This window comes from Notolepis coatsorum (genome assembly GCF_963971535.1).
Source record: "Notolepis coatsorum genome assembly, chromosome: 1".
NCBI lineage: Eukaryota > Metazoa > Chordata > Actinopteri > Aulopiformes > Paralepididae > Notolepis > Notolepis coatsorum.
This window is the reverse complement of record NC_140165.1, coordinates 123,403,006-123,428,696: the sequence shown is the minus strand read 5'-3', so window position 1 is coordinate 123,428,696 and position 25,691 is coordinate 123,403,006. Positions and strand designations below refer to the sequence as shown.

Below are 25,691 nucleotides of genomic sequence, written 5' to 3'. Positions count from 1 at the left end.
ATTCCCCCTGAAGCTAACTGACCTGGAGTCAGACCCACCGAGCCAGAGACCACTATTCCCCCTGAAACTAACTGACCTGGAGTCAGACCCACCGAGCCAGAGACCACTGTTCCCCCTGAAACTAACTGACCTGGAGTCAGACCCACCGAGCCAGAGGCCACTATTCCCCCTGAAGCTAACTGACCTGGAGTCAGAACCACGGAGCCAGAGACCACTATTCCCCCTGAAACTAACTGACCTGGAGTCAGAACCACCGAGCCAGAGACCACTATTCCCCCTGAAACTAACTGACCTGGAGTCAGACCCACCGAGCCAGAGACCACTGTTCCCCCTGAAACTAACTGACCTGGAGTCAGACCCACGAGCCAGAGACCACTATTCCCCCTGAAACTAACTGACCTGGAGTCAGAACCACGGAGCCAGAGACCACTATTCCCCCTGAAGCTAACTGACCTGGAGTCAGAACCACCAGAGAGAGCCAGAGACCACTATTCCCCCTGAAACTAACTGACCTGGAGTCAGACCCACTATTCCCCCTGAAGCTAACTGACCTGGAGTCAGAACCACCAGAGAGAGCCAGAGACCACTATTCCCCCTGAAACATAAAAACACACACATGCTTCTGAATGTCACAGTGTCACGGTGTGTCTCACCAGCAGCAGCAGAGGACGTCTCCATGTCGTGAGGCCTACGATCCCGGACAGAATCACCTGCACAGACACACGGGAGGACGGAGATGTTTACATACAGTATTGCATGTCCACGCTATGCACACGCTATAGATCAGTGATCTATAGGTAGTACAGATAATGAAATGCCAAAATCAAGATTAAAAAAACTCAACATTTTGTCTACATCACTATAAGAATTATCTTACAGAAATAGCATGCATTTTGAAAATCAGGAAAGCATTCAGGCACCACTCACGACAGACATACATTACACACACACACACACTAGGGATGGGTACCGTTCACATTTGAACCGGTACCGGTACCTGTGAATCGATACCGGTACTTTTTTCGGTACTTTAGTCTCAAAAAAATGTATCTACCTACCTCAGTTGTAAAAAAAAAAAAAAAATCAATACTTAATATTTAATAAATAAATAATGTATTATTATTACTTTATTATTATTTACATCTTATATCATACATCTTGTATGAAAGGTGCTATACAAATAGTTATTATTATTTATTTAGAACAACATATATATATATACACAGTCAGTCACACACATATCTTTAAATAAATATTATGTAAATATATATTTAAAAATATATATATGTTTAACAAATTAACACATTGGGTGCCATGCAGTATGCCCATCTTTACCACTCTCTGCCAGTGCTGTAAGCCTATGGAGTGGCTCACCTTATTTGCAGGGCTATAACTTTTTTAATATTATAGCTATATCGACATTACTATGGCCCATTCAACATTCATGTTCAAGTTTCAAGTTTCTTTATTAGTTGTCATACAGAAGTAGGGCTGACCCCTATTAATCGATTAGTTGACTAATCGGTCGAAAGGGGCCGTAGTCGACTGGCCAACCTTTTAGTCGAATATAATAAAAAGATAATAATATTAATATATATATATATTTTTTTTTAATCTTTTTTTTCAAAAGAAAAGAGGCATAGAAGCGTGGCACGTATACCAGAGGCTAACTGCCTACGAAAACAGGCACAGAGGCACTGAAAGAGGATTTCACCCATCTAATGAACACACTATACTAGACAAATATCAAGATGTATCCATCAGTGGACCAATTGCATGCTTTTGCAGAGGACAAGAAGCCTTCAGTCGACTCCTTCAGACATTAAGCACCCCCCACAGCCCAAATGGAATGATAAAAAAAAATAAAAATAAAACATATACTTTTTTATTTATTTTTTTGTCGACCAATAGTCGACTAACGGCAAATTTTGGCCAATCCTAGTCGACCATCCAAATCCTTAGTCGGGGACAGCCCTATACAGAAGTACAGAATACTTTTATACAAAATGCTTCTTTCTGTTACGCTCCAGAGACTGTTCTAGACAAAAATAGATAAGTATAAAATAAAATAAGTATAGCAAGTAAAAAAAATAAGTCACGTACATAGAGACAAGTGTTCAGTATGTACATATGTACAATGTTCAATGCAGAGTAGAAGTAACTCAGTTACCATACAATATACTATACAATATACTAATATACAATATACTATATAGTGCAAAGCAGAAATGGGATGAGGTACAATTTAGGTACAATTTACAGTAAGGTGTAATGAGGTATGGGTTGTAGTGCAAATTCTTTACCAATAAATATAAAGTGTGTTTAGGTGTTCTAAAGTGTGTAAAGTGAGTTTTTTGTTTAAAGTGAGTGTGTGCGTGTGGATGTGTGTGCTGTGAGTGCATTTGATGGTTGTTACATAGTAGGGCTGGGCGATATGGCCTAAATATGATATCACGATATTTTCTGACCTTTCGGCGATACACGATACACATCACGATGTTTTTCCCCAAACAATTCATTATGAGGTTTACCAAGACAGTATTTGAGTTTGCAAGCTAACATTAAAGACAAAAGACTCATGCATTTAGCATTTTTATATTATATATTAGATTTAGATGATTGGATTCTTAGATTATATATTTAGCATTTTAGCCTTTCATTTTTTAGATTATATATTAGATTAGATTTAGATTATTAGATTATATATTGTAACTGTTTATTTATTTATGTATACATTTATTATTTGAACGGCTTAAGGCTATATCTGTACTTGATGTTTGTTTGTTGTGTTGCATACTTGCAAATAAACTTCAATCCAATCAAATCAAACCCCCCCTCCTAAAAACAAAAACCTGTGTTTAACCTAGCCATCTATAAAACATCATGCTAAAACTGTGAAACAAATGTCCTACTCCCCTAAAGAAAGAAATACATAGCAAACATGACTCAGTTATCCAATAGTGCTGCTGCTTTTTATTTTGTTAAAATCTTTTAGTTAATAAGACTAAAAGACTACAATATGACTACAACGATTTAATGACGGCTTCCTGTCCTCGCATTTTATTTCCGGTTTTTTCCGGTTAACGTAAAATGTTCAACAACAGATTGCTGCTAATTAAACACTTCATGGAAACGGAGTAACGTTAACGTTGTGTTGAGTTCATACGTGTAGTGTAGTATGAACTCGACATAACGTTAACATTACTCCGTGTCCACTGTTGCGTCGCAGATGGATGGTACACTAGTCTGTTAGCTCCGTAGCTAATCCGCTCAATAGACTACCGATAGCAGTACCGTTAACGTCAGAGTTTCGGGGGGCATCCCTAGCACCGAGCCACCGCCTCTCTGGCTAGGTGTGTGCGCTTGCGTGCGTGTATGTGTGTGTAAATGACGAAATTTGGGCAAGTGTGTGTGTGACTGACTTTTTTTCTGCGAGAGGGAGAGGCGAGAGGGAGAGGAAAGCATTTAGCACTGCACTTGTAAGTCATCTCAGCCGCGAGGGCAAAACATCACGATATCCACGATACGTTTAAAAAGTGTATCGTTGAATGATGATGAACTGTACCCAATATTTATATAATATCGTCATATCGCCCAGCCCTATTACATAGTGTTATTGTTCGTTGAGCATCCTGATGGCCTGGGGATAGAAGCTTCTTCTGAGTCTTTCTGTGCTTGCCATGAGACTCCGGTATCGTTTGCCTGACTGCAGCAGTTCAAAGAGGCAGTTTGGGTGGCTGGAGTCTTTGATAATTCTCTTAGCCTTACCCATGCACCGCTTGTTGTAAATGTTCTGGAGAGTGGGAAGCCCCCCTCCAATTGTGCGTTCGGCTGAACGGGCCATTCTCTGTAGTCTGCTACGGTCTTGTGCGGTGATATTCCCAAACCATGAGTGCATGAGTAGAAGTTCTTAAGGATCTTCTGACTGACTTGGAACTTCCTTAGGCGCCTGAGGAAGTAGAGGCGTTGCCGTGCCTTCTTAACAACACTGTCAATGTGTGTGGTCCATGTCAAGTCCTCGGATATGTGAACTCCGAGGTACTTGAAATTGTTCACTCTCTCAACCGGTGCCCCGTCGATGCTGAGGGGGCTGTAGTCCCTGACCCCCGACCTCCTGAAGTCCACAATCATCTCTTTTGTTTTGCTGACATTCAGGGAGAGGCAGTTCTCCTGACACCACTGCAACAGATTCTCTACCTCTTCCAGGTAGGCCCTCTTGTCGTTGGCAGAGATCAGGCCCACCACTGTGTCATCAGCAAATTTGATGATTGTGTTGTTGTTCCGCTGTGCCACAGTCATGTGTGTACAGGGAGTAGAGGAGGGGACTCAGAACGCAGCCCTGGGGGGCCCCTATGTTGAGCGTGATGGATGAGGAGGTGCAGTTGCCTGCTCTTACCACCTGGGGTCCACCCGTCAGGAAGTCCAAGACCCACTGGCAGAGGTCTGAGCTGTAGTCGATGAACAGCATTCTCACATAGTTCCCCTGCCTCTTGTCCAGGTGTGATGGGCTATGGCTATGGCGTCCTCCGTGGACCTGTTGGGGCGATATGCAAATTGCAGGGGGTCCAGGTTGATAGGGAGGGAGGAGCAGATGTAGCCCTTCACTAGCTTCTCAAAGCACTTCATGGCTATGGAGGTGAAAGCTACAGGGCGGTAGTCGTTGAGGCAAGCGGGCGTAGATTGTTTGGGTACAGGGATAATGGTGGACTTCTTCAGACAGGTGGGTATGACAGCCTGTTCTAAGGACAGGTTAAATATGTCAGTGAATACCGGGGCCAGTTGGTCGGCACAGACTTTTAGGACGCGGCCGGGGATGCCGTCCGGTCCTGCTGCCTTCCTGATATTCACTTTCTTAAAGGTCCTCCTCACCTCATATTCTGTTATCCTAAACACTGAATCTCCATCAGCAGCCCCCCCCCCCCCCCCCTCCATTGCAGTGGTTTGTAAGCTGGTGTTGTTATTCCCAGCCTCAAACCTCGCATAAAAGGTATTGAGATCATTTGCTAAGGAGATGTCACTGTTCAGCTTGAGGGAGGTGCCTTTGTAATCTGTCATCGTTCTGAGGCCCTGCCACATACCTCTAGAGTCAGCCTGTTCAAACTGAAGTTCAACTTTATCCCTATAACGCTGTTTTGCCTCTATTACTGCTCTCCTGACGTTGTATCTCGCCACCTTGTGGTCATTCATGTTGCCTGTCACAAGCCCGGCGTTGTAGGCTGAGGTGCGCACTTTCAGAGCCTCACGGATTTATCTACCCAGGGCTTTTGATTTGGGTAAACTCTAATTGTGGTAGAGGGGATTGTTTCTTCTACCAGAGTACAGACAAAGTCAAGCACCGTTTCAGTGTATTCGTTAATATTGGCTGTGTTATCACGGAACACACTCCAGTCTGTGCATTCAAGTGCAGCCTGGAGTGTCTCCTCTGACGCCACAGTCCAACACTTAACCTCTCGCGATACTACCGGTGCACGCTTGAGACTGTGTTTGTACTTTGGCAACATCGGGTATCTATCGTTCCGGATGTGGGAACGTTATATTTTTCCATTCATACATTGTCGTGTTAGTACCGTCGAGAATATAAGTGTTTTTAGACTGTATAGCAGTAATTCCTAGAATGCACGCTATAGGCCCTGACGCGTATTATACATTATCGATTGCCGTTTCGTCCCTATACATGATATATTAAAATGTTCAAATGCATATGATCGCTATACATTATGCTCCATGATGCGTGACGGCTTTCTTTAGTAAGACACCATACGTTGATCGGACAGATTGCAATGAAATAAATGGACAATCGAGCTGGAAATAACGTTAGATTCCTCTTACCCGTGGCCGATGCGTCTGGAGAAAAAAAATTCCAATTATTTGACGTCGATCTGCTAGATCCATTTTCCGTTTGTATGACGCAATAAACGCCGAAAGCATATTGATTCTTGCGTCTCGAAAGCGATCCAATGCACTCGAGGCGTGTATATTGATCTCTGAACGTGATTTCTATTTTAGAAAGTTTAAGATGACAAAACTGCCCACAGACCATGAGAGATTAATTTATTTCAGAACTCAAGCTAGCTATAGGAGAGCCAAATCTCAATTTGATATAGGTTCCATTGCGGAAAATGCCCACCAGCTCGAGAAACTGTGGAAGATTCTTGGTGAATTAGGTTGTACAGGAAAGACCAAAGCTAGAAATGGAAATATTGGACTTGAAATAAAGGATAATGTGTGCTTTGATAAGGGGAAGGTGGCTTGCTATTTTAATACTTTCTTTACAACAATCTATGGCCAAGCTTTTGTGAGCTCGTTCTACAAAACAAAACATTTTGTTCCAGATGCATTCACTATCAGACCTGTCTCGGAGGAAAGGGTAAGAGTATGCCTGTCTGCCCTAGCTACTAATAAGGCGACAGGTCTTCACCTTATTCCTGCCAGATTTATGAGGGACAGTGTAAAAGTGATTTCTAGAACAATTGCACATATTATAAACCTGTCGATTAAATGCCCACTACAAAATGAATACTGTCACAGGACCTCCTTAAAATCGACAAACACACAGATAAACACTTTTTTTTTTTTTTTTTTTTTTTTTTACATTCCCTCACTTTACACAAATGCACACCCCCATTCACTCACACACACACACACACACACACACACACACACACACACACACACACACACACACACTAGAGCTCCCATGAGGTCTTGCTGATCTAAGAATGGAGAGCAGCCCGTGCATTTGCCCTCCAAGACAAAAATACCCAGCCTATTTTGGGTTGGGGCTAATATGAAACATGCTTGTCTTGATGTCACACTTTAATAAGCTACAACCACTACTTCCTCTGGGGCCATCTCTCTTTTACTGAAACCTAATGTCACATAATGTCAAAAATCAAACTGGTGGTTTAGTCTGCGAAGATGAAATTTACTTGTTTGGAATTCCTGACGTCAGTCTTCAGTAGGGCTAGGGGCGATTCTTGCTCAAATGTGAATCACGGTTTTTCTCTCTAAGAATTGAGATCACGATTCTCTCACGATTCTTATTTTTTCAATAAAATCATTTAAAAAGTAAAGTAAAAAAAATAATAACAATAATAATTTATTACATTTTTTAATTTTTTTTATTAAATCGTCATAACTTAGAAATTATATTGCATCGAGATCGCGATTTTTTTGTACAGAGCGTTCCGATTCAATCTTGTTTTGAAATTGGATTAGGTGTAAATCTGATTAGGCTACAATCCTATTCCTGGTGACCCTTCCAGAGGCCCCTCCCCCACGATGAGAACAGGAAGTGATGTAGAAGGTAGTGAGATAGACTATACGAAGCAGGGGGGGGGGGGGGGGGCGAACACAGGTCTGCTTAGAAAACGAAAATGTCAAATTATTTTTTTATTTTTATTTTTTCCACATGGTAAATACACAGGTCACAACATGCTTACAGGAAAGTTTTGGAGTTGTATTTGGAGTGTATTTCGTGACTGTTGGGAACTAGGCTACACTGGCACACCTACTTCCAGTGAATGACGCTAAGCTAGGCTAACGGTGCGGCTGTTCCCTAAGCCTAATGCATGCACAGAGAAGAAAAGGGTATCTGCTTGTCTAACTCCAGCGTAGATGGCAAATAAGCTAATTTCCCAAAATGTTGGCGTGTTCCTTTAAGTAAAAAAATTCAGAGATAGACCGAGAAGCAGTCTCAGTTAAATGTGATTTTTAAAAAGGAAGTAATTCAAAATGACAAGTTATATTTTGTGCCGCGATTTCCAAATGTTAAGATACAGTTAATTTCAATTAACCTTTACACATTCTTTAAATTGCGGAGCAAAATACCACTATCTTTTAAAATGACCACTTTAAGATTCAAAACGTTTTCCATTTCAAGCAAACATTTGTAAAAAGATTTAACGAAATGACGTCTCTGGCTGAATCCAATGTCAAGTGAGATTGCGTCTGGGTCCACGTCAACATGATTAACACTCGCTATAGTGAACTATAGAGAAGGATTTACAACTTCTCAGAGGCACGCTTTGTGTTTCACTACTAACAAAAGCCAATAACCTCTACTGTCTTTTTTTTTGTTTGTTCAGGAGGCTTATGTGTGAGTGAGTGCCCATTTCAACCTCTGAATTTACTGAACCATGAGAAGGTTGATTAGGATCTAAGGTGGTTCGAGTCATCTGCCTACCCAAAGAGGATTTTTATCACTTTCCTGAAACGCATCAAGCTTACTAACAGTAAACAATGCCTAATTCAACGCATTGTTTCCTTCCTCCTCTGACTGTTGCTGGAATCTGGGCTTGAACAACAAATTCTCTTGACGTCATGACAATCATCACACGTCCGGGTGGGTAACTCCAGAGCGGAGTACCCAGAGCTATTGTGGTGCCCACCTAACGGCTGAGGGAAACCATTACACTTTACTCATTGTAAAGTGCTTTAATGAGCATTTTTAATCCGCTGCTGTTGATTGCCAATGGGCTAATTCATTATCAAGCTTGAATGAGGCATTGCAACCACAAAACAGCAGGGATACTTGTTGTTGTTCAAGTTGGTTAGCTTGGAGCTAAACATGTGCTTTTGAGTTCCCCGTCTGAATTTGTCTATAGAAGAAGTTGGGGAAATCTGCCAACTATTCAAATGATTCAATGTCAAGAGGCAGACTGTTAAGCCTTTCACTACCACACTAACCGTGTGGTAACTGTCTGTAGTGTGGTAGTGAAAAGGGTTAACCGTCTATAGTGTGGTAGTGAAAGGGTTAACCTTCTGTAGTGTGGTTGTGAAAGGGTTGACCCTTTGGTAGTGTGGCAGTGAAAGGGTTAACCTTGTGTATTGTCGCAGTGAAAGGGTTAACCCTTTGGTAGTGTGGTAGTGAAAGGGTTAAGCAATAGCCACAAAGCTATGCTTGTCACTTGTTGCATGAATATTGAACTCAAATGATGGCTGTGTTTTCACTGTCCTTTTTAAATCTCTATTTGGGGACTGGTGTTAGGATCAGGGTTAGCCCTTTCATTGGACCGTCGGACAGGACTTTCTGTCGTGTGGCAGTGAAAGGGTTAAGGGCAAATGTATTGTATATTACCTCCGGTGTTATACGGCTATATACTGTACAACAAATGTACCTATTTGAAACCCTGCCCTCCTTTATTGATTCTCCAATCACAACTGGTGCTTCCCCCTCAGGGTTTGTGATAATGTTAATTGTGGTGCATTCTCGTTTTCGTTGTTTATAAAAGGTGAATTGTGTATGTTAAATAATACCTATATCCAGGGCTTTCCCTAAACTGCAGTTTAAAGGTGGCTCTGGCCTGTGAGTTAGAACATGGCTGAGACAGAGAGTTAGAACATGGCTGAGACAGAGAGTGAGAACATGGCTGAGACAGAGAGTTAGAACATGGCTGAGGACCTTCTGTAGTGTGGTAGTGAAAGTGTTAACCGTCTGTAGTGTGGTAGTGAACGGGTTAACCCATTGTTGTGTGGCAGTGAAAGGGTTAACCTTCTGTTGTGTGGTAGTGAAAGGGTTAACCTTCTGTAGTGTGCTAGTGAAAGGGTTAACCTTCTGTAGTGTGGTAGTGAACGGGTTAACCTTCTGTAGTGTGGTTGTGAAAGGGTTAACCCAGTGCTTCTCAAACTTTTTCTGTCAGGCGGACCAAAATATCTTGGGGCCCCCCCCCCCCCCTCGCCCCAACAAAATAGTCATGAAATGGGCCATGTTTAAATTTATTAAAATAACACCAATATCGTGACCTTTCAAATTGACAACACCTTCCCTCGCGAGAGCCACCTTGCCTCGCTGTGAAACAGCACTGCAGAATGGTCAGCTCCCATCTCCTCACACAGCGCAGAGAACAGGCGCGCTTTCAGGGCTCGGGTTTTGATGGAATTTACCACGTTTATAACTTCTGTCAAAACCTCATTCAGCTCAGGGCTAAGCTGTCTTGACGCTGGCGCCTCTCTGTGAATTTACAGTGCGTCCATTGCGCGTTTGGCAAGACCCCCTTGATGAGCGCCTGTAGCCCCCTCCTTTTCCCTGCCATGGCCTGCGCACCGTCAGAGCAAAAGCCCACACAGTTCTCCCATTTCAGTCCATGTTCTGTCAGGTAACTCATCAGCTGTCGCTCTGTTTTTGACATATTTGCAAAACAGCAGATCTTCACTCAGTGACTGGGAATTTACAAAGCGAACATAGGAAATAAGCAAACAGTCTTTATTGCTGTCAGTCTTTGACAAGGCAACACGCATGTCATCCTCAAGGCTCAACTTCGCCCTATATTTTGTTTTCAGAGCCGTCATGGATGAAAAGCCAGCTTCACACAGATATGTGGTGCTGAATGGTATCAACACCTTAACTGCTGCATCATGAGATACTTGGTACTCAGCACCACACTCTGAAACTAGCTCTCCAGGTGGTATCAGATGAGATTTCAATGAGTTCTTCCAAGAGTTTGGATGGAGATGTGTCAGGAAGCTTTGTCTCAATGTTGTCTGTAAAGTTTTTTTTTATCGAGAGTAACTTGGTGATCCTTTTCTGTGTTTTATTAAATAATGATTTTCAGATTTTGAGAAATGGTCAAACTTATCCAAATATGGTATTTTCATGGAGAACAGTGCAGCTGCAACAGATAGCACTTTAGTGATAATTTTCTGTAATCAAAAAAAAAAAAAAAAAAACGTTTTTTTATTTTTATTTTTTTCTCAAGGCCCCCCCTGTCATGCCTCTGCGCCCCACCTGGGGGGCGCGCCCCCCACTTTGAGAAACACTGGGTTAACCCCTTGTTGTGTGGCAGTGAAAGGGTTAACCTTCTGTAGTGTGGTAGTGAAAGGGTTAACCGTCTGTAGTGTGGCAGTGAACGGGTTAACCCATTGTTGTGTGGCAGTGAAAGGGTTAACCTTCTGTAGTGTGGTAGTGAAAGGGTTAACCTTCTGTAGTGTGGTAGTGAAAGGGTTAACCTTCTGTAGTGTGGTAGTGAACGGGTTAACCCATTGTTGTGTGGCAGTGAAAGGGTTAACCTTCTGTTGTGTGGTAGTGAAAGGGTTAACCTTCTGTAGTGTGCTAGTGAAAGGGTTAACCTTCTGTAGTGTGGTAGTGAACGGGTTAACCTTCTGTAGTGTGGTTGTGAAAGGGTTAACCCAGTGCTTCTCAAACTTTTTCTGTCAGGCGGACCAAAATATCTTGGGCCCCCCCCCCCCCCCCCCTCGCCCCAACAAAATAGTCATGAAATGGGCCATGTTTAAATTTATTAAAATAACACCAATATCGTGACCTTTCAAATTGACAACACCTTCCCTCGCGAGAGCCACCTTGCCTCGCTGTGAAACAGCACTGCAGAATGGTCAGCTCCCATCTCCTCACACAGCGCAGAGAACAGGCGCGCTTTCAGGGCTCGGGTTTTGATGAAATTTACCACGTTTATAACTTCTGTCAAAACCTCATTCAGCTCAGGGCTAAGCTGTCTTGACGCTGGCGCCTCTCTGTGAATTTACAGTGCGTCCATTGCGCGTTTGGCAAGACCCCCTTGATGAGCGCCTGTAGCCCCCTCCTTTTCCCTGCCATGGCCTGCGCACCGTCAGAGCAAAAGCCCACACAGTTCTCCCATTTCAGTCCATGTTCTGTCAGGTAACTCATCAGCTGTCGCTCTGTTTTTGACATATTTGCAAAACAGCAGATCTTCACTCAGTGACTGGGAATTTACAAAGCGAACATAGGAAATAAGCAAACAGTCTTTATTGCTGTCAGTCTTTGACAAGGCAACACGCATGTCATCCTCAAGGCTCAACTTCGCCCTATATTTTGTTTTCAGAGCAGTCATGGATGAAAAGCCAGCTTCACACAGATATGTGGTGCTGAATGGTATCAACACCTTAACTGCTGCATCATGAGATACTTGGTACTCAGCACCACACTCTGAAACTAGCTCTCCAGGTGGTATCAGATGAGATTTCAATGAGTTCTTCCAAGAGTTTGGATGGAGATGTGTCAGGAAGCTTTGTCTCAATGTTGTCTGTAAAGTTTTTTTTTATCGAGAGTAACTTGGTGATCCTTTTCTGTGTTTTATTAAATAATGATTTTCAGATTTTGAGAAATGGTCAAACTTATCCAAATATGGTATTTTCATGGAGAACAGTGCAGCTGCAACAGATAGCACTTTAGTGATAATTTTCTGTAATCCAAAAAAAAAAACAAAAAAAAAAAAAATTGGCCCCCCTGTCATGCCTCTGCGCCCCCCCTGGGGGGCGCGCCCCCCACTTTGAGAAACACTGGGTTAACCCATTGTTGTGTGGCAGTGAAAGGGTTAACCTTCTGTAGTGTGGTAGTGAAAGGGTTAACCGTCTGTAGTGTGGCAGTGAACGGGTTAACCCATTGTTGTGTGGCAGTGAAAGGGTTAACCTTCTGTAGTGTGGTAGTGAAAGGGTTAACCTTCTGTAGTGTGGTAGTGAAAGGGTTAACCTTCTGTAGTGTGGTAGTGAACGGGTTAACCCATTGTTGTGTGGCAGTGAAAGGGTTAACCTTCTGTAGTGTGGTAGTGAAAGGGTTAACCTTCTGTAGTGTGGTAGTGAAAGGGTTAACGATAGGTTATGTATATAACCTACTGTAGTTATATTAGTATTGGCTGAGCATCCCGCTCTACCATAATGAGATACCCCTTATCTCCTAGTACCTACTGTACACCACTACGAACAACTTAATGCACCCATACCTGACCGGGCCCCGCCCCTATGGAGGCATAGCCCAGTGGTTCCCAAAGTCGGGGTCGCGACCCAAAGGTGGGCCGCGAGCAGCCACGGGTGGGCCGCGAGATGATTTAAAAAAATAAAATAAAAATAAATAATTTTTTTATTTTTTTTTTTATTTTTTTTTTATTTTTTTTTTTGTCAGGCCACTGAACTTAGAAGCAGGCCAGGACAGTGTTTCTAGTTGTATTCTAAAATTCTATTCTATTGTATTCTAAAATGTGACTATATGGTTTTATATTAACTTAATAAATAAACAAAAACGAAAAATCTACTTATTTCAACGAACATTTCAAACTAAATAACAGATTATGCACATAAAACGCTGAAAACAACCGAAGCAACAATAGTATTTTAATGAGGCTATTATTATTATCATTATTATTTTGCAACAAGTTAGCCCTCTCATAAATAGCACATATAAATGAATAACTAACTTGAACTAACTTAATAGGATTGAAGTGATATTTGGCTTAAAAAATCACCTGGCAAAAAAAAAAGAAAAAAAAAAGCCTGACGATGTCCATTGGGCCGCGGCTCTCTGACGCCTTATTTTCTGGGCCCTGGCCTGAAAAGTTTGGGAACCCCTGGCCTATAAGACCATGGTCATGGCCACCAAACACTCTTCCTCGCCAAATCTCGTTCCAGTAAAAGATCCCTCAAAAGGGAACTCAGGGCCGCGTAGAGCGGGACGCTCAGCCAATACTAATATAACTAGGTTATATACATAACCTATCGTTATATATCGTATGGCTAGAGCGGACGCGAGACCCGACAGATGTACCCCCTGAGGACCCGTAAGCCCACATCAAGGGGTGCGGGGAGCCCTGTCACCCCATCCTTCCTAATGAAGGGGGGGCGCAGTCAACTCCACCTGAATGCGAACAAGAGGGAACTAGAACCCCTTGAACACACCGCACAGGCGGAACCACGTGTGACTCAACACACTGTGGCCCATACCCACACACTCCTGCTACCCTACCAAAGGACGGGAAGCAGGAAAGGCCACAGACCCCAGAACCGCCTGGGAGACAGAACCCCCGGTCATGTCCATGAGGTAAAACCTTACAAAGGGGCCCGGGGAGGACCATGAAGCTGCAGCACAGATGTCATCCACCGAGGCCCCACCCAGGAGAGCGGCAGAGGCAGCCACCCCACGAGTGGAGTGCGCCCTGACGCCCCCAGGGGGATCCTTCCCAGCCAACGTGTAGCAGAGGGCAATGCCCTCGCACAACCAATGGGACAGGCGTTGTTCGATAGTGCCTTACCGGCATGAGAACCACCGTGACAGACAAAAAGCCGAACGGTGACCCCGAGGTCCTGAGTACGGCTGAGGCAATTCCCAAAGCACGGAACGGACATGACAGGTGAAGGCCCGCATCTAACTCACCACCGTGAGGAGGCGGATGAAACGCCTGAACCACAATATCCCTGGAGCGGAAGAACTCCGGATATTTACAGGCACGAAGGCAGGATTAGGCCGCAGAGTGGCACCGCAATCGGAACGAAAGACAGGCACTCTGGTCGTACCGAGAGAGCACAAAGCACACCCACGCGTCAGCGGAGGTGACGGCCAGCAAGAACGCGGTCTTGAACGACAGCTGTTCCAACGGCGCCTGCTCGAGCGGCTCAAACGGGGCCAAGGACAACCGACCGAGGACCAGTTGAAGATCCCAAGTCGGAGCCCAGGAGCGTTGCACCGGCTTAACGCGTCGAGCGCCGAGCAGGAAACGCTTCACAAGAGGGTGGCTGAACAAGACATCCCCTCAAACCCCTCATGATAGGAGGATATAGCTGCTGCATATACCCTCACCGTCGAAGCCGACAGTCTATCAAGGAGAGACTGGAGGTAACTAAGGACAGCATCCAGGGGGCAGGAGACTGAGCCCCTGGCCCCCCGCCTTACACCACACTTGGAACATACGTCATCTGCCCGCGTAAGCGCGACAGTGGAGGGAGCATGCGCATTCCGGATGGTAACACCATCAGGATCAAGAACCTGCGCCCCTCAAGGTACCCGTCCCAACAACTGACCTAACAGATGTATGGGGAAGAATCCCAGGCGGCACGGCATCGGTCCCAGACCTGCCTGGCTATGTCCGGACGTAATCCCCACCCGTCAGGATGAGGACCGCCCCGCGACAGTACACCTGTACCCACATTCTCCCTGCCGGGGATGTGGGGAGCCCTCAGGCCGCGCAGATGGAGGACGCCCATAGCCAGCCGCCCGCCGCCTGGTGCAGACGGGGGGAGCGTACCCCTCCCTGTCTGTCGATACACGACACTGATGTCGTATCGTCCGTCCTGATCAACACCATTTGTGGACCAGAAGGACCGCTTTCAACACCAACACATTGAACGTAGCGCAGACCGGGCAGCATGGTTTGCCAGCTGCCCCCTACTGCGTTGGCCCGACGCGTCACCAGCGAGGGAGGCGTCGGTGAAAACGCGACGTGAGACAGCGCCGCAACCGTCCTAGGGCGGAACCTCCCGAGCGTGTTGACAACACGCTCTGAGAGGGATGCCCATAGCCCTCCAACCGTTGACTGGGAAGAGGAGTACTCTACATCCAGTCTACAGCAACCCCAGGCTGGTAGAGACCTGCCTGGTACGAGACCTGACGATCCACCTTGACCGCGAAGGACCAGAACGTCGTCAGGGCAGAACACTCCGTAACCCCTGATGACGCAGAGGCCGGGGAGCCAGAGAAAACCGAACGGCAGCCTCTGGTACTCATACGCTAACCCTGCAAAGGAAGCGTAGGTAAGCCCTAGGATGGAAGATCGGAGATGCGCATACGCATCCTACAGGTCTATGGAGGAGAACCAGACCCCCACCTGACAGTGTTCAACAGGTAGGAGACGATCCAAAAAATGCTGAACCTTCCCATGGGACAGGTCCAGCCTGGGTCTGACACCCCCCCTCCCGATTTCTCAGGCAGAGAACACCGGGAGGAGAACGCCACGACGATGGCTTGCTTCGTCCACAGAGATTGGATCTTGTTGACCAGAGCTGTCACTGCTGGAGACCCTGACAATAGGGTCTGTACCAAACCTGAAAACGGGTGGGGTTGTGTAAACACAAGTCCCCGTCTCAGCGTTCTCTCCATCCACCTCGACATATGGTACTGCCGTAGTCATATGTGATGACACTCCCAACGCACCCGCCGCCATGTGGCGCAGGTCCGCCAGAAACTGTAGATAGTTGGCCCGGTCCCCCCGCTGTGCGTAGCCAACCCTGGAACCATGCGAGCAGAGCGTTCCGTGTCGGGACATCTGACCCTGACACCACCCACGAGGCAATCGCACCCAAGGGGGGACCCCGACAGAAAGGGCCGGTTTGATACGGGGGGCTTCCTAGGTGAAAAACCCCCCCCACTGAACACCCCTCCAGAACATGCTGAGGAGTTGTTCTGCAGCCGGACATGCAAGGTGTAAGGACCCCATGGGTTCCTACACACCGTAGCCCTGCAGTGATATTACTACCACCCCAAATCACACGTGCCTGCGAGACCACTGCCAATTTTTCAGGAGTGGGAGGCACCAACATGATACCTGGCCTGGCGAAGGCGAGGCCGGGGAAGCCCGCACTGTGTGCCTCAAAAGGTTTCGAGCCCCCCTGCTGACAACACTTAAGTTGACAGACGTAACACCAGGCTCAACCAACACAGCTTATGGTGTGGGAGCCGCTTGACAGCACAACATTCTCACGGACAGACCCAGGCTCAGCCATCAACTGGGTGTCAGCCCCTGTCCCCATGAGAAGCGAAAAGTGGGGCCGCCCGCGCTTCAACGAAGGCACGCGGCCCGCAGCCAAAGGAAACAATCAGAGCCCACTTTTTCCGCTGGTGTTGGGGAAGGGAGTGATCGGAGAGCGGGTTGCTCGCGGCAGGACGGTGACGGCTTGTTTGTTCAAGCCGAACCCATCCAACATGGCCGATCCCTCGGCCGCCAAGGCTGTCGGCCTTGTGGACACCTGTCGAATCAACGCCCAGGATACCTCCGGCGGGGGAAAACATGGCCGCCTGTCGAGGGCCTCGTCATCGCCGCTGACGAGGCCGTACTCGCTCTTCTTCTGGCTGCGCGGTGTGAGGCGGTGTGGGGCCTAGGACAATACCGCCCGCGCTCCAGCAGAAGACCAAAATCCCCTGCGGAGAGGGGAACCCTGAGCGGTTATAGCTTGCGGCTGGGTCAAAGCTAATAACGTCAACAACATCGTGCGATGTGTCGACGTCGGCTGGCCCTCAAGGCCCCGCCACCAGACACCATTTTTTTCAATAGAAAAAAACAGCAATTCGAACACAGTTCTAATCGCTGCCAATTCCATAACGTGGCGGTACATACTTTAGCAGCCCACCAGCCACTCGCCAGGCCGACCCACCCATGGCGTCGGCCGGGCGGGGCACTGTTTCAATATGTCAAAAACAAAGGACTGATGTTAACACGGAGCACCAGTGGTGGTTGCAAACAGCAACCTCCACTGTGGTGTGCACCATGAAAGGGTTAAATGAATAAAAGAACTAACCCACAAAATACTGTAGAATGAGCAAACCCATATACACAACGTTAAGGGGAGGCGGACCAGAGCGAACTAGTCCCGCCTTCATTCAAAATATTCACAACAGCACACCAGCCCTAGCTTAGCCCATTTACCAAAAAAGGTAAACAAAGCCCCCCCCCCGCACTACTCCCCCAGTAGACACCGATTGACCATCAGCATAAATGGTTGAGAGGAGAGAAAGCTGTAGCAAAGACAGACCTTCTCATAGCAGAGTGACAGAACGAAACAGTAGCCCAATACACTACTACAGCCTAGCATGAGGCGATGTGGGACCCAGATCAACAACCGCCTGTGCACAGACACGCAACATGTTTACCATGTCGGCTTGACCCATAGCCCCACTACCCGACGCTAATGTGGATAGGAACTAGCCAGCTGAGCCATAACCCGCCGTTAAGTCCCATCCTGCAGTAGTATAGCTCTACTGCTACACCGCCGAGCTCACGCATCGGCCCCAGATGGGGACACCGTTCCACAGACCCTGCCGGAACACAAAGGTAACGTACCTGGCTAGGCTACCTAGCCACGGCCTACCCTGTTGTCAACCCATTTACCCGTAAAAAAGGTAAATAGGACTCAGCAAAACCCCCACAACAGCTACCGACTGACCTTCATTGATGAACCGGGCAAGAGGAGGGAGAAGTGACAACATCGCACGGCGGAGACATTAGAACAGCGTAGCAGTATGTTAGCATGTAGCATTAGCGTTAGCATGTAGCATAGCATTAGATGTTTAACCGCACGCCCAAGACCGTTTGGAAACCGTTCACTGCAGTGAAACGTTCACCAAACCATCCTGCCCCCGGCGCCAACACACAACATGGTTGTGTAACAAAACAAACCAGCATTACTAACACTAATACCCATGCCTGAAGACACAGGGCCTACCTGGGTACAAGCTGGCCCGACAGCCAATCTTGCACAGCTGAACCTTGGTCTGCTGCCATCAGACGAGGAAACATCAACATAGGCCCGTCGTGTCGCTGAAAACATGCTTCGAAGATGCCAGGGGCCAGCAACCTCCGGTAAGCTTTCAACATTACACAATTCCTCCAATCTTTTTCATACTACTAGTTACATACGGTGCACGCAGCCGATATGATGGAACGAAAATAGAGGAAGGGTGTTTGGTGACCATGACCATGGTCTTATAGGCTACGCCTCCATAGGGGCGGGGCCCGGTCAGGTATGGGTGCATTAAGTTGTTCGTGGTGGTGTACAGTAGGTACTAGGAGATAAGGGGTATCTCATTAGGGTAGAGCGGGACGCGATAGCCATACGATATATAACCTTCTGTAGTGTGGTAGTGAAAGGGTTAACCTTCTGTAGTGTGGTAGTGAAAGGGTTAACCTTATGTAGTGTGGTAGTGAAAGGGTTAACCTTCTGTAGTGTGGTAGTGAAAGGTTAACCTTCTGTAGTGTGGTAGTGAAAGGTTAACTTTCTGTAGTGTGGTAGTGAAAGGTTAACCTTCTGTAGTGTGGTAGTGAAAGGGTTAACCTTCTGTAGTGTGGTAGTGAAAGGGTTAACCTTCTGTAGTGTGGTAGTGAAAGGGTTTATCAAAGTTATTCTATATTTCTTGAGAAGACCACATCAGCCTGGTTGGAAACGTGTGGTTGTAGCGAAATCATTTTTCAAGATTTTCCTGGAAATGTAAGGGATAACATAAACATAAACACGACAGACTTTACTACACACTTTTATATATCCTGTACAGCAAAGACAGTATTCCCAGCCCTGCAAATACTATATTATTCTCCATTACTCCGTATATTCTGTAGGTCAACAACAATACGTATTATTTCTGATCTTTTCTTTCACAATACCTCAAACGCGTCATTGTATACACTTCTACTTCGTATTGAACTCTGGGTCGTTACGGTATCTTACATTTTTATAATAATTGAATTAAAAACATATATTAATATTAATATCATTATTGGTGTGCCGTTTAATCTTCTCCGGGTGAGCGAGTACTGAGAGCCTCATAATAATGTCTATCAACTCCCCATGTCAGTTGTCACTCAACACATATGCATAAAAAAAAGATTTACAATATACGTCGTATATGTACATGTGTGTGTGTTTTACGTATGTACAGGTATGTATGCATACATGTATATGTGACTATGTATATGTGTGTGTGTGTACTCTAAATCTAGAGTGATTTATTGACACAATAAAGTATATAAAAATAAAAATAAACATATGCTTAACCCTTTCACTGCCACATGACAGAAGGTTAGCCCTTTACTATCACACAACCGACGGCGATGCTTCATCATTAGCATCATTAGCTCCGCATCCGAAGTGAAAGGGATAATAACAACAACATAATAACCCCAACAAAGTCAATTGAATAACAAGCAGCTATGATGTGTGTAAACTCATAAACTGATGATGACTATAGTATGATACAATCGAGCCATTTCTTTCTGAATAGCACCGTGGTCACACCTGTTGATATGGTGAGCAGCACGCCAGAACCTCACCACACAACATTACGCACAACATTACGCACACCTATTGATATGGTGAGCAGCGCGCCAGAGTCTCACCACACAACATTACGCACAACATTACGCACACCTGTTGATATGGTGAGCAGCGCGCCAGAACCTCACCACACAACATTACGCACAACATTACGCACACCTGTTGATATGGTGAGCAGCGCGCCAGAGTCTCACCACACAACATTACGCACAACATTACGCACACCTGTTGATATGGTGAGCAGCGCGCCAGAGTCTCACCACACAACATTACGCACAACATTACGCACACCTGTTGATATGGTGAGCAGCGCGCCAGAACGCGCAATCGCTTTTTACATGGCATTATCCAACCGGACTCCCGGAGAAGCATGCAGCTGCAGAGCCGCAGAGCCAGTGGCGCTCTCTGGGCCGCGCGCTGACGGCCGCGCTGTGAGGCAATAGTATCCAGCTGCAGGACGAGAGCAGCCAAAAAAAACGGTGCATGCGCGCGCACGCGCGTGGAGCGTTTGACCTACTGTCAATTTGCCACTGCACCACTGGTCACCACACGACATTACGCACAACATTACGCACACCTGTTGATATGGTGAGCAGCGCGCCAGAACCTCACCACACAACATTACGCACAACATTACGCACACCTGTTGATATGGTGAGCAGCGCGCCAGAACGTCACCACACGACATTACGCACACCTGTTGAAATGGTGTAACAGGTGTAACTAACCACCATGGTGCCAACTTACGGAGGAGCCGGCCCAGAAGGGACAGGAGCTGCGGACCGGGGGAGAGCTGCTGAGGGACAGGGCTCCGAAGGACAGCGCCACCGTGGAGCAGCCCAGCACCAGCTGCAGCAAGCCCAGCGAGAGCAGCGGGCGGCCGCCGGGCAGCAGCACCGGGAGGACGAGGGGCCGGGACCGCCGGGAGCCGCCGGGAGGAGCCATGCTGCGGGAGGACGAGGAGGAGGTGGAGATGCAGCGAGGGGGGCGACTTCTGTAATAAGGCTCTGTCGAGGCGGGACGGGAGCCCGGTGACGGTAACACTACCACCGGGAGAGACATCTGCAGGGGAGCAGCGACACAATAACAACTAACCCAACACGGATCATTTTACTTGTTCCTCTTTTTTGACTCCTTGTTATTAATAAGGGGAAGTCCCGTCCCTGCTGCTGGGTGTAGTGGCTCCTCTCCACGGGAGTCCTGCTGCCATGATGGTATTTCCGAGGTGGTGGCTGAGGTTTAAAGTTTTAAAATAACCACGACTCGGTGACCGGGGGCTTGGATTGCGTTTCACATATTCTGGCAGCGTGACAAGGAAGGCGGGGGCTGCAGGGGGGAGGAGGGTGAGAGGGGGCTAAGGGGGGGGGGGGGGGGGGAGGAGGAGGAGGAGCTGCAGGGGGAGGAGGGTGAGAGGGGGGGGAGGAGGGGCTGAGAGGGGGGAGGAGGGGGAGAACATACTGACTGAACTGTCCTGGGGCTCAGGAAGAACCCACTGACTGAACTGTCCTGAGACACAGGAAGAACATATGACTGAACTGTCCTGGGGCACAGGAAGAACATACTGACTGAACTGTCCTGGGGCACAGGAAGAACATACTGACTGAACTGTCCTGGGGCACAGGAAGAACATACTGACTGAACTGTCCTGGGGCACAGGAAGAACATACTGACTGAACTGTCCTGGGGCACAGGAAGAACATACTGACTGAACTGTCCTGGGGCACAGGAAGAACATACTGACTGAACTGTCCTGGGGCACAGGAAGAACATACTGACTGAAATGTCCTGGTGACACAGGAAGAACATACTGACTGAACTGTCCTGAGACACAGGAAGAACATACTGACTGAACTGTCCTGAGACACAGGAAGAACATACTGACTGAACTGTCCTGGGGCACAGGAAGAACATACTGACTGAACTGTCCTGAGACACAGGAAGAACATACTGACTGAACTGTCCTGGGGCACAGGAAGAACATACTGACTGAACTGTCCTCAGGAAGAACATACTGACTGAACTGTCCTGGGGCACAGGAAGAACATACTGACTGAACTGTCCTGAGACACAGGAAGAACATACTGACTGAACTGTCCTGGGGCACAGGAAGAACATACTGACTGAACTGTCCTGGGGCACAGGAAGAACATACTGACTGAACTGTCCTGGTGACACAGGAAGAACATACTGACTGAACTGTCCTGGGGCACAGGAAGAACATACTGACTGAACTGTCCTCAGGAAGAACATACTGACTGAACTGTCCTGAGACACAAAGAGAACATACTGACGGAACTGTCCTGGGGCACAGGAAGAACATACTGACTGAACTGTCCTGAGACACAGGAAGAACATACTGACTGAACTGTCCTGGGGCACAGGAAGAACATACTGACTGAACTGTCCTGGGGCACAGGAAGAACATACTGACTGAACTGTCCTGGGGCACAGGAAGAACATACTGACTGAACTGTCCTGGGGCACAGGAAGAACATACTGACTGAACTGTCCTGGGGCACAGGAAGAACATACTGACTGAACTGTCCTGAGACACAGGAAGAACACACTGACTGAACTGTCCTGGGGCACAGGAAGAACACACTGACTGAACTGTCCTGGGGCACAGGAAGAACACACTGACTGAACTGTCCTGGGGCACAGGAAGAACACACTGACTGAACTGTCCTGGGGCACAGGAAGAACATACTGACTGAACTGTCCTGGGGCACAGGAAGAACATACTGACTGAACTGTCCTGGGGCTCAGGAAGAACATACTGACTGAACTGTCCTGGGGCACAGGAAGAACATACTGACTGAACTGTCCTGGGGCACAGGAAGAACATACTGACTGAACTGTCCTGGGGCACAGGGAGAACATACTGACTGAACTGTCCTGGGGCACAGGAAGAACACACTGACTGAACTGTCCTAGGGCACAGGAAGAACATACTGACTGAACTGTCCTGGGGCACAGGAAGAACACACTGACTGAACTGTCCTAGGGTACTGGAAGAACACATGTGAATTCTTAAAATGGCACCCCTTTAATACATTTCAGATATCTTGATAGCTATTTCCCCAAATATATATATATAATATATACCGGTATGTTCCGCTGTCCCTATACCACATGTTGAAATGTGGTGAAATGACATCCCTGAAATTCACGAACAATTAAAACAAAAAATCAAAGACAATACACATAGCATTAAGTTAAAGACTTTAAACGTTAAAGTTTCATTTATTTGGTGTTGTAAGGTGAAACTCCACAGACAAACCCAGGCAGACATGGTTCCAATCACTCTTCTCAGTCTCTCTCTCTCTCTAACACAGTGTACTCCATGAGTTCCAGTCTCTTGCGGGGAAGCACTTAGAAGAACCCACTCATCGTCAGCACTTAGAACCCACTCGTCAGCACTTAGAACCCACTCGTTAGCACTTTTATTATTAAAAACCCGTTTGTGGAGGTATATTGAACTGAGATTACAATCAAACATGTTTTCTACACGCATGGACCGGACCAGAGGTGACTTGACTGCCTGACCGCACCACAGACAGGGACACGGGGGACGGGACACATGCACACACCTCCCTCCCCCACCACAGACAGGGACACGGACGCACACCTCCCTCCCCCACCACAGACACACACTCCTCCTCGTCTCGACTGGGCCGTCACTCTGTCCGAACCCGTGACCCCTGTTTCTACTGGAGGAACAAAACGAATTAACACAGCAACTATTAAAAGGATAATTCAGGTATTTTTGGGCCAGATCCTATTTGGATGTTTTATCATACAGATCCGATTCCCACCAAAACCATTTATTCTTTAAATGAGTTGTCTTCTTAGGTGGTTGACGTGGCTACAGACATCCCAGCTGTAATGTACTCTGTTAGGGTTAGACATCTGTAATATACTCTGTTAGGGTTAGGGTTAGACATCTGTAATATACTCTGTTAGGGTTAGGGTTAGACACCTGTAATATACTCGGTTAGGGTTAGGGTTAGACACCTGTAATATACTCGGTTAGGGTTAGGGTTAGACACCTGTAATATACTCGGTTACGGCAGAACGGGCCCAAAACACAGTGGCAAAAGACCAGGGCCCTCATTTATCAATGCTGCGTATGCACAGATATTTCTATGCAAAGTGTGGGATTTATCTAAATTAACGTGTGCTTGAGATTGTGCGTATACAGTGGTGCGTTATTGAAATCATCTGGGGTGACACGCACCACGTGCACGCGCGCTCCCGGCGCGTGCGCGCGCTCCCGCGAATGCGCATTTAATGTCCCCTCGCCTGGGCACAGACTAAAGACAGTGCCTAATTGCCTCTACGAATGGAATGTAACACGTCTTCACAACAAGTTAGGTGTGAATGTGTCTGAGAACGTATTTAACACACCTGACGACCGGCGCTATTGATATGCAAATAGCGAGTGAGCTTGCACACCGTGCTACCCCGTCCCATGAACAACGCATGCCTGGGCAAGTGGATGCCTGAACACAGAATGACACCAGTATCACTGACTACCACGGCAAGCATATAGAAAATTATTCTATTTAATAATAATAATAATGATCATAAATATAATATATAAATAAATAAAAATTATATTAATAATAATTATTATAAATATTTTTTTTCGGTTGTACCGAACTCGTACTGAACCGTGACCCCAATACCGAGGTACGTACCGAACCGTGGCTTCTGTGTACCATTACACCCCTAATAAATAGCATTTTATAGGTCTTTCTTTCCGAATGAATGCAGCATGGTTTATCTATTATATAGCGTTATCGCTATCTCTCTTTGCAGAGAGAACATAATATTAACTAGAGGCCGCTACCCGAGACACATTCTCCTTGATTTGTACCGCAATTTGGAGTTTGGAACAAAACGTACAAATTCCACCCCTGTGCACATTCAAGTCCTCTCCACCCTCGGGTCTTTGGCCACCGGCACGGTCCATCTTGATATATTGGAGATGGATCGAGCGATAGACTGTTACTGTACCACCCATGTAGCTGTCAAAGCTCCATCACAAACTCACCTCCAAACGCGATTAAATATTGTTTAAAATAAAAAGCAAAATACTATTATTTTGTGTGTCATGTTTCCAAATAAGATTGGTCACAACGAAATGCTTTCTAGCTTCAATTTGTTGGTTAGAATAGATGACCTCTGTTGAAACTTCACTGAGAGCGAGATTGATCACGGAGGACTCGCTCTGTGAAGTTTCAAGTCCGCTTAGTCCATTATTCTACATTCCATGGGGGTGTTTCATTACCATATATGGTTAATTAAGGGCGGTTCAGTATGCAAATGCTTACAATCATGCACGAGCATAGACGGTAAGAACATTGGCATTTATCAACATGAGTGTGCGTAGGACCTCTGTACGCACATTTGATAAATCCTGATTTTAGAGACATTCTAAATTCCGTGCTTAGGAACGAAAATAGAACACTTTCTACACATTATTGATAAATGAGGGCCCAGGGCAATAATAATAACAATAATACGAGAGCATACAAGAACAATGAATCTCACTGCCATGTAGCCTACGCCATGTGATGTGACTTGAATTCCATCATCATATTTATATGTTGTGTCTGTCCACTATGTTTCTTACTTTGTTATTTTTTCCCCCTATGTAAAGCAACTTTGGGTCTCTTGAAAGGCGCTATATAAAATGAAGCTATTATTATTATTATTATTATTATTATTATTATTATTATTATTATCACGTCTGTGCGGGAGCTCACAAATAGACTGTGTTAGTCTCAGTGAAGTTTCAACAGAGGTCATCTATTCTAACCAACAAATTGAAGTAGAAAGCATTTCGTTGTGACCAATCTTATTTGGAAACATGACACAAAATAATAGTATTTAGCTTTTTATTT

The 25,691-nt window shown here is 46.2% G+C and overlaps 1 protein-coding gene across 1 annotated transcript in view; it reads right to left on the bottom strand.

Moving 5' to 3' along the window:
• Window positions 1–20,727, bottom strand: part of fam189a2 (family with sequence similarity 189 member A2) — a gene marked incomplete at both ends in the record, with an annotated part of 86,038 nt that extends 65,311 nt beyond the window's left edge. The window contains 2 exons of the mRNA XM_084338199.1: window positions 654–710; window positions 20,530–20,727. Of these exons, the coding sequence (XP_084194325.1) occupies window positions 654–710; window positions 20,530–20,727 (255 nt within the window). The remainder of the gene's footprint in view (window positions 1–653; window positions 711–20,529) is intronic.
• Window positions 20,728–25,691: the final 4,964 nt, after the last annotated feature.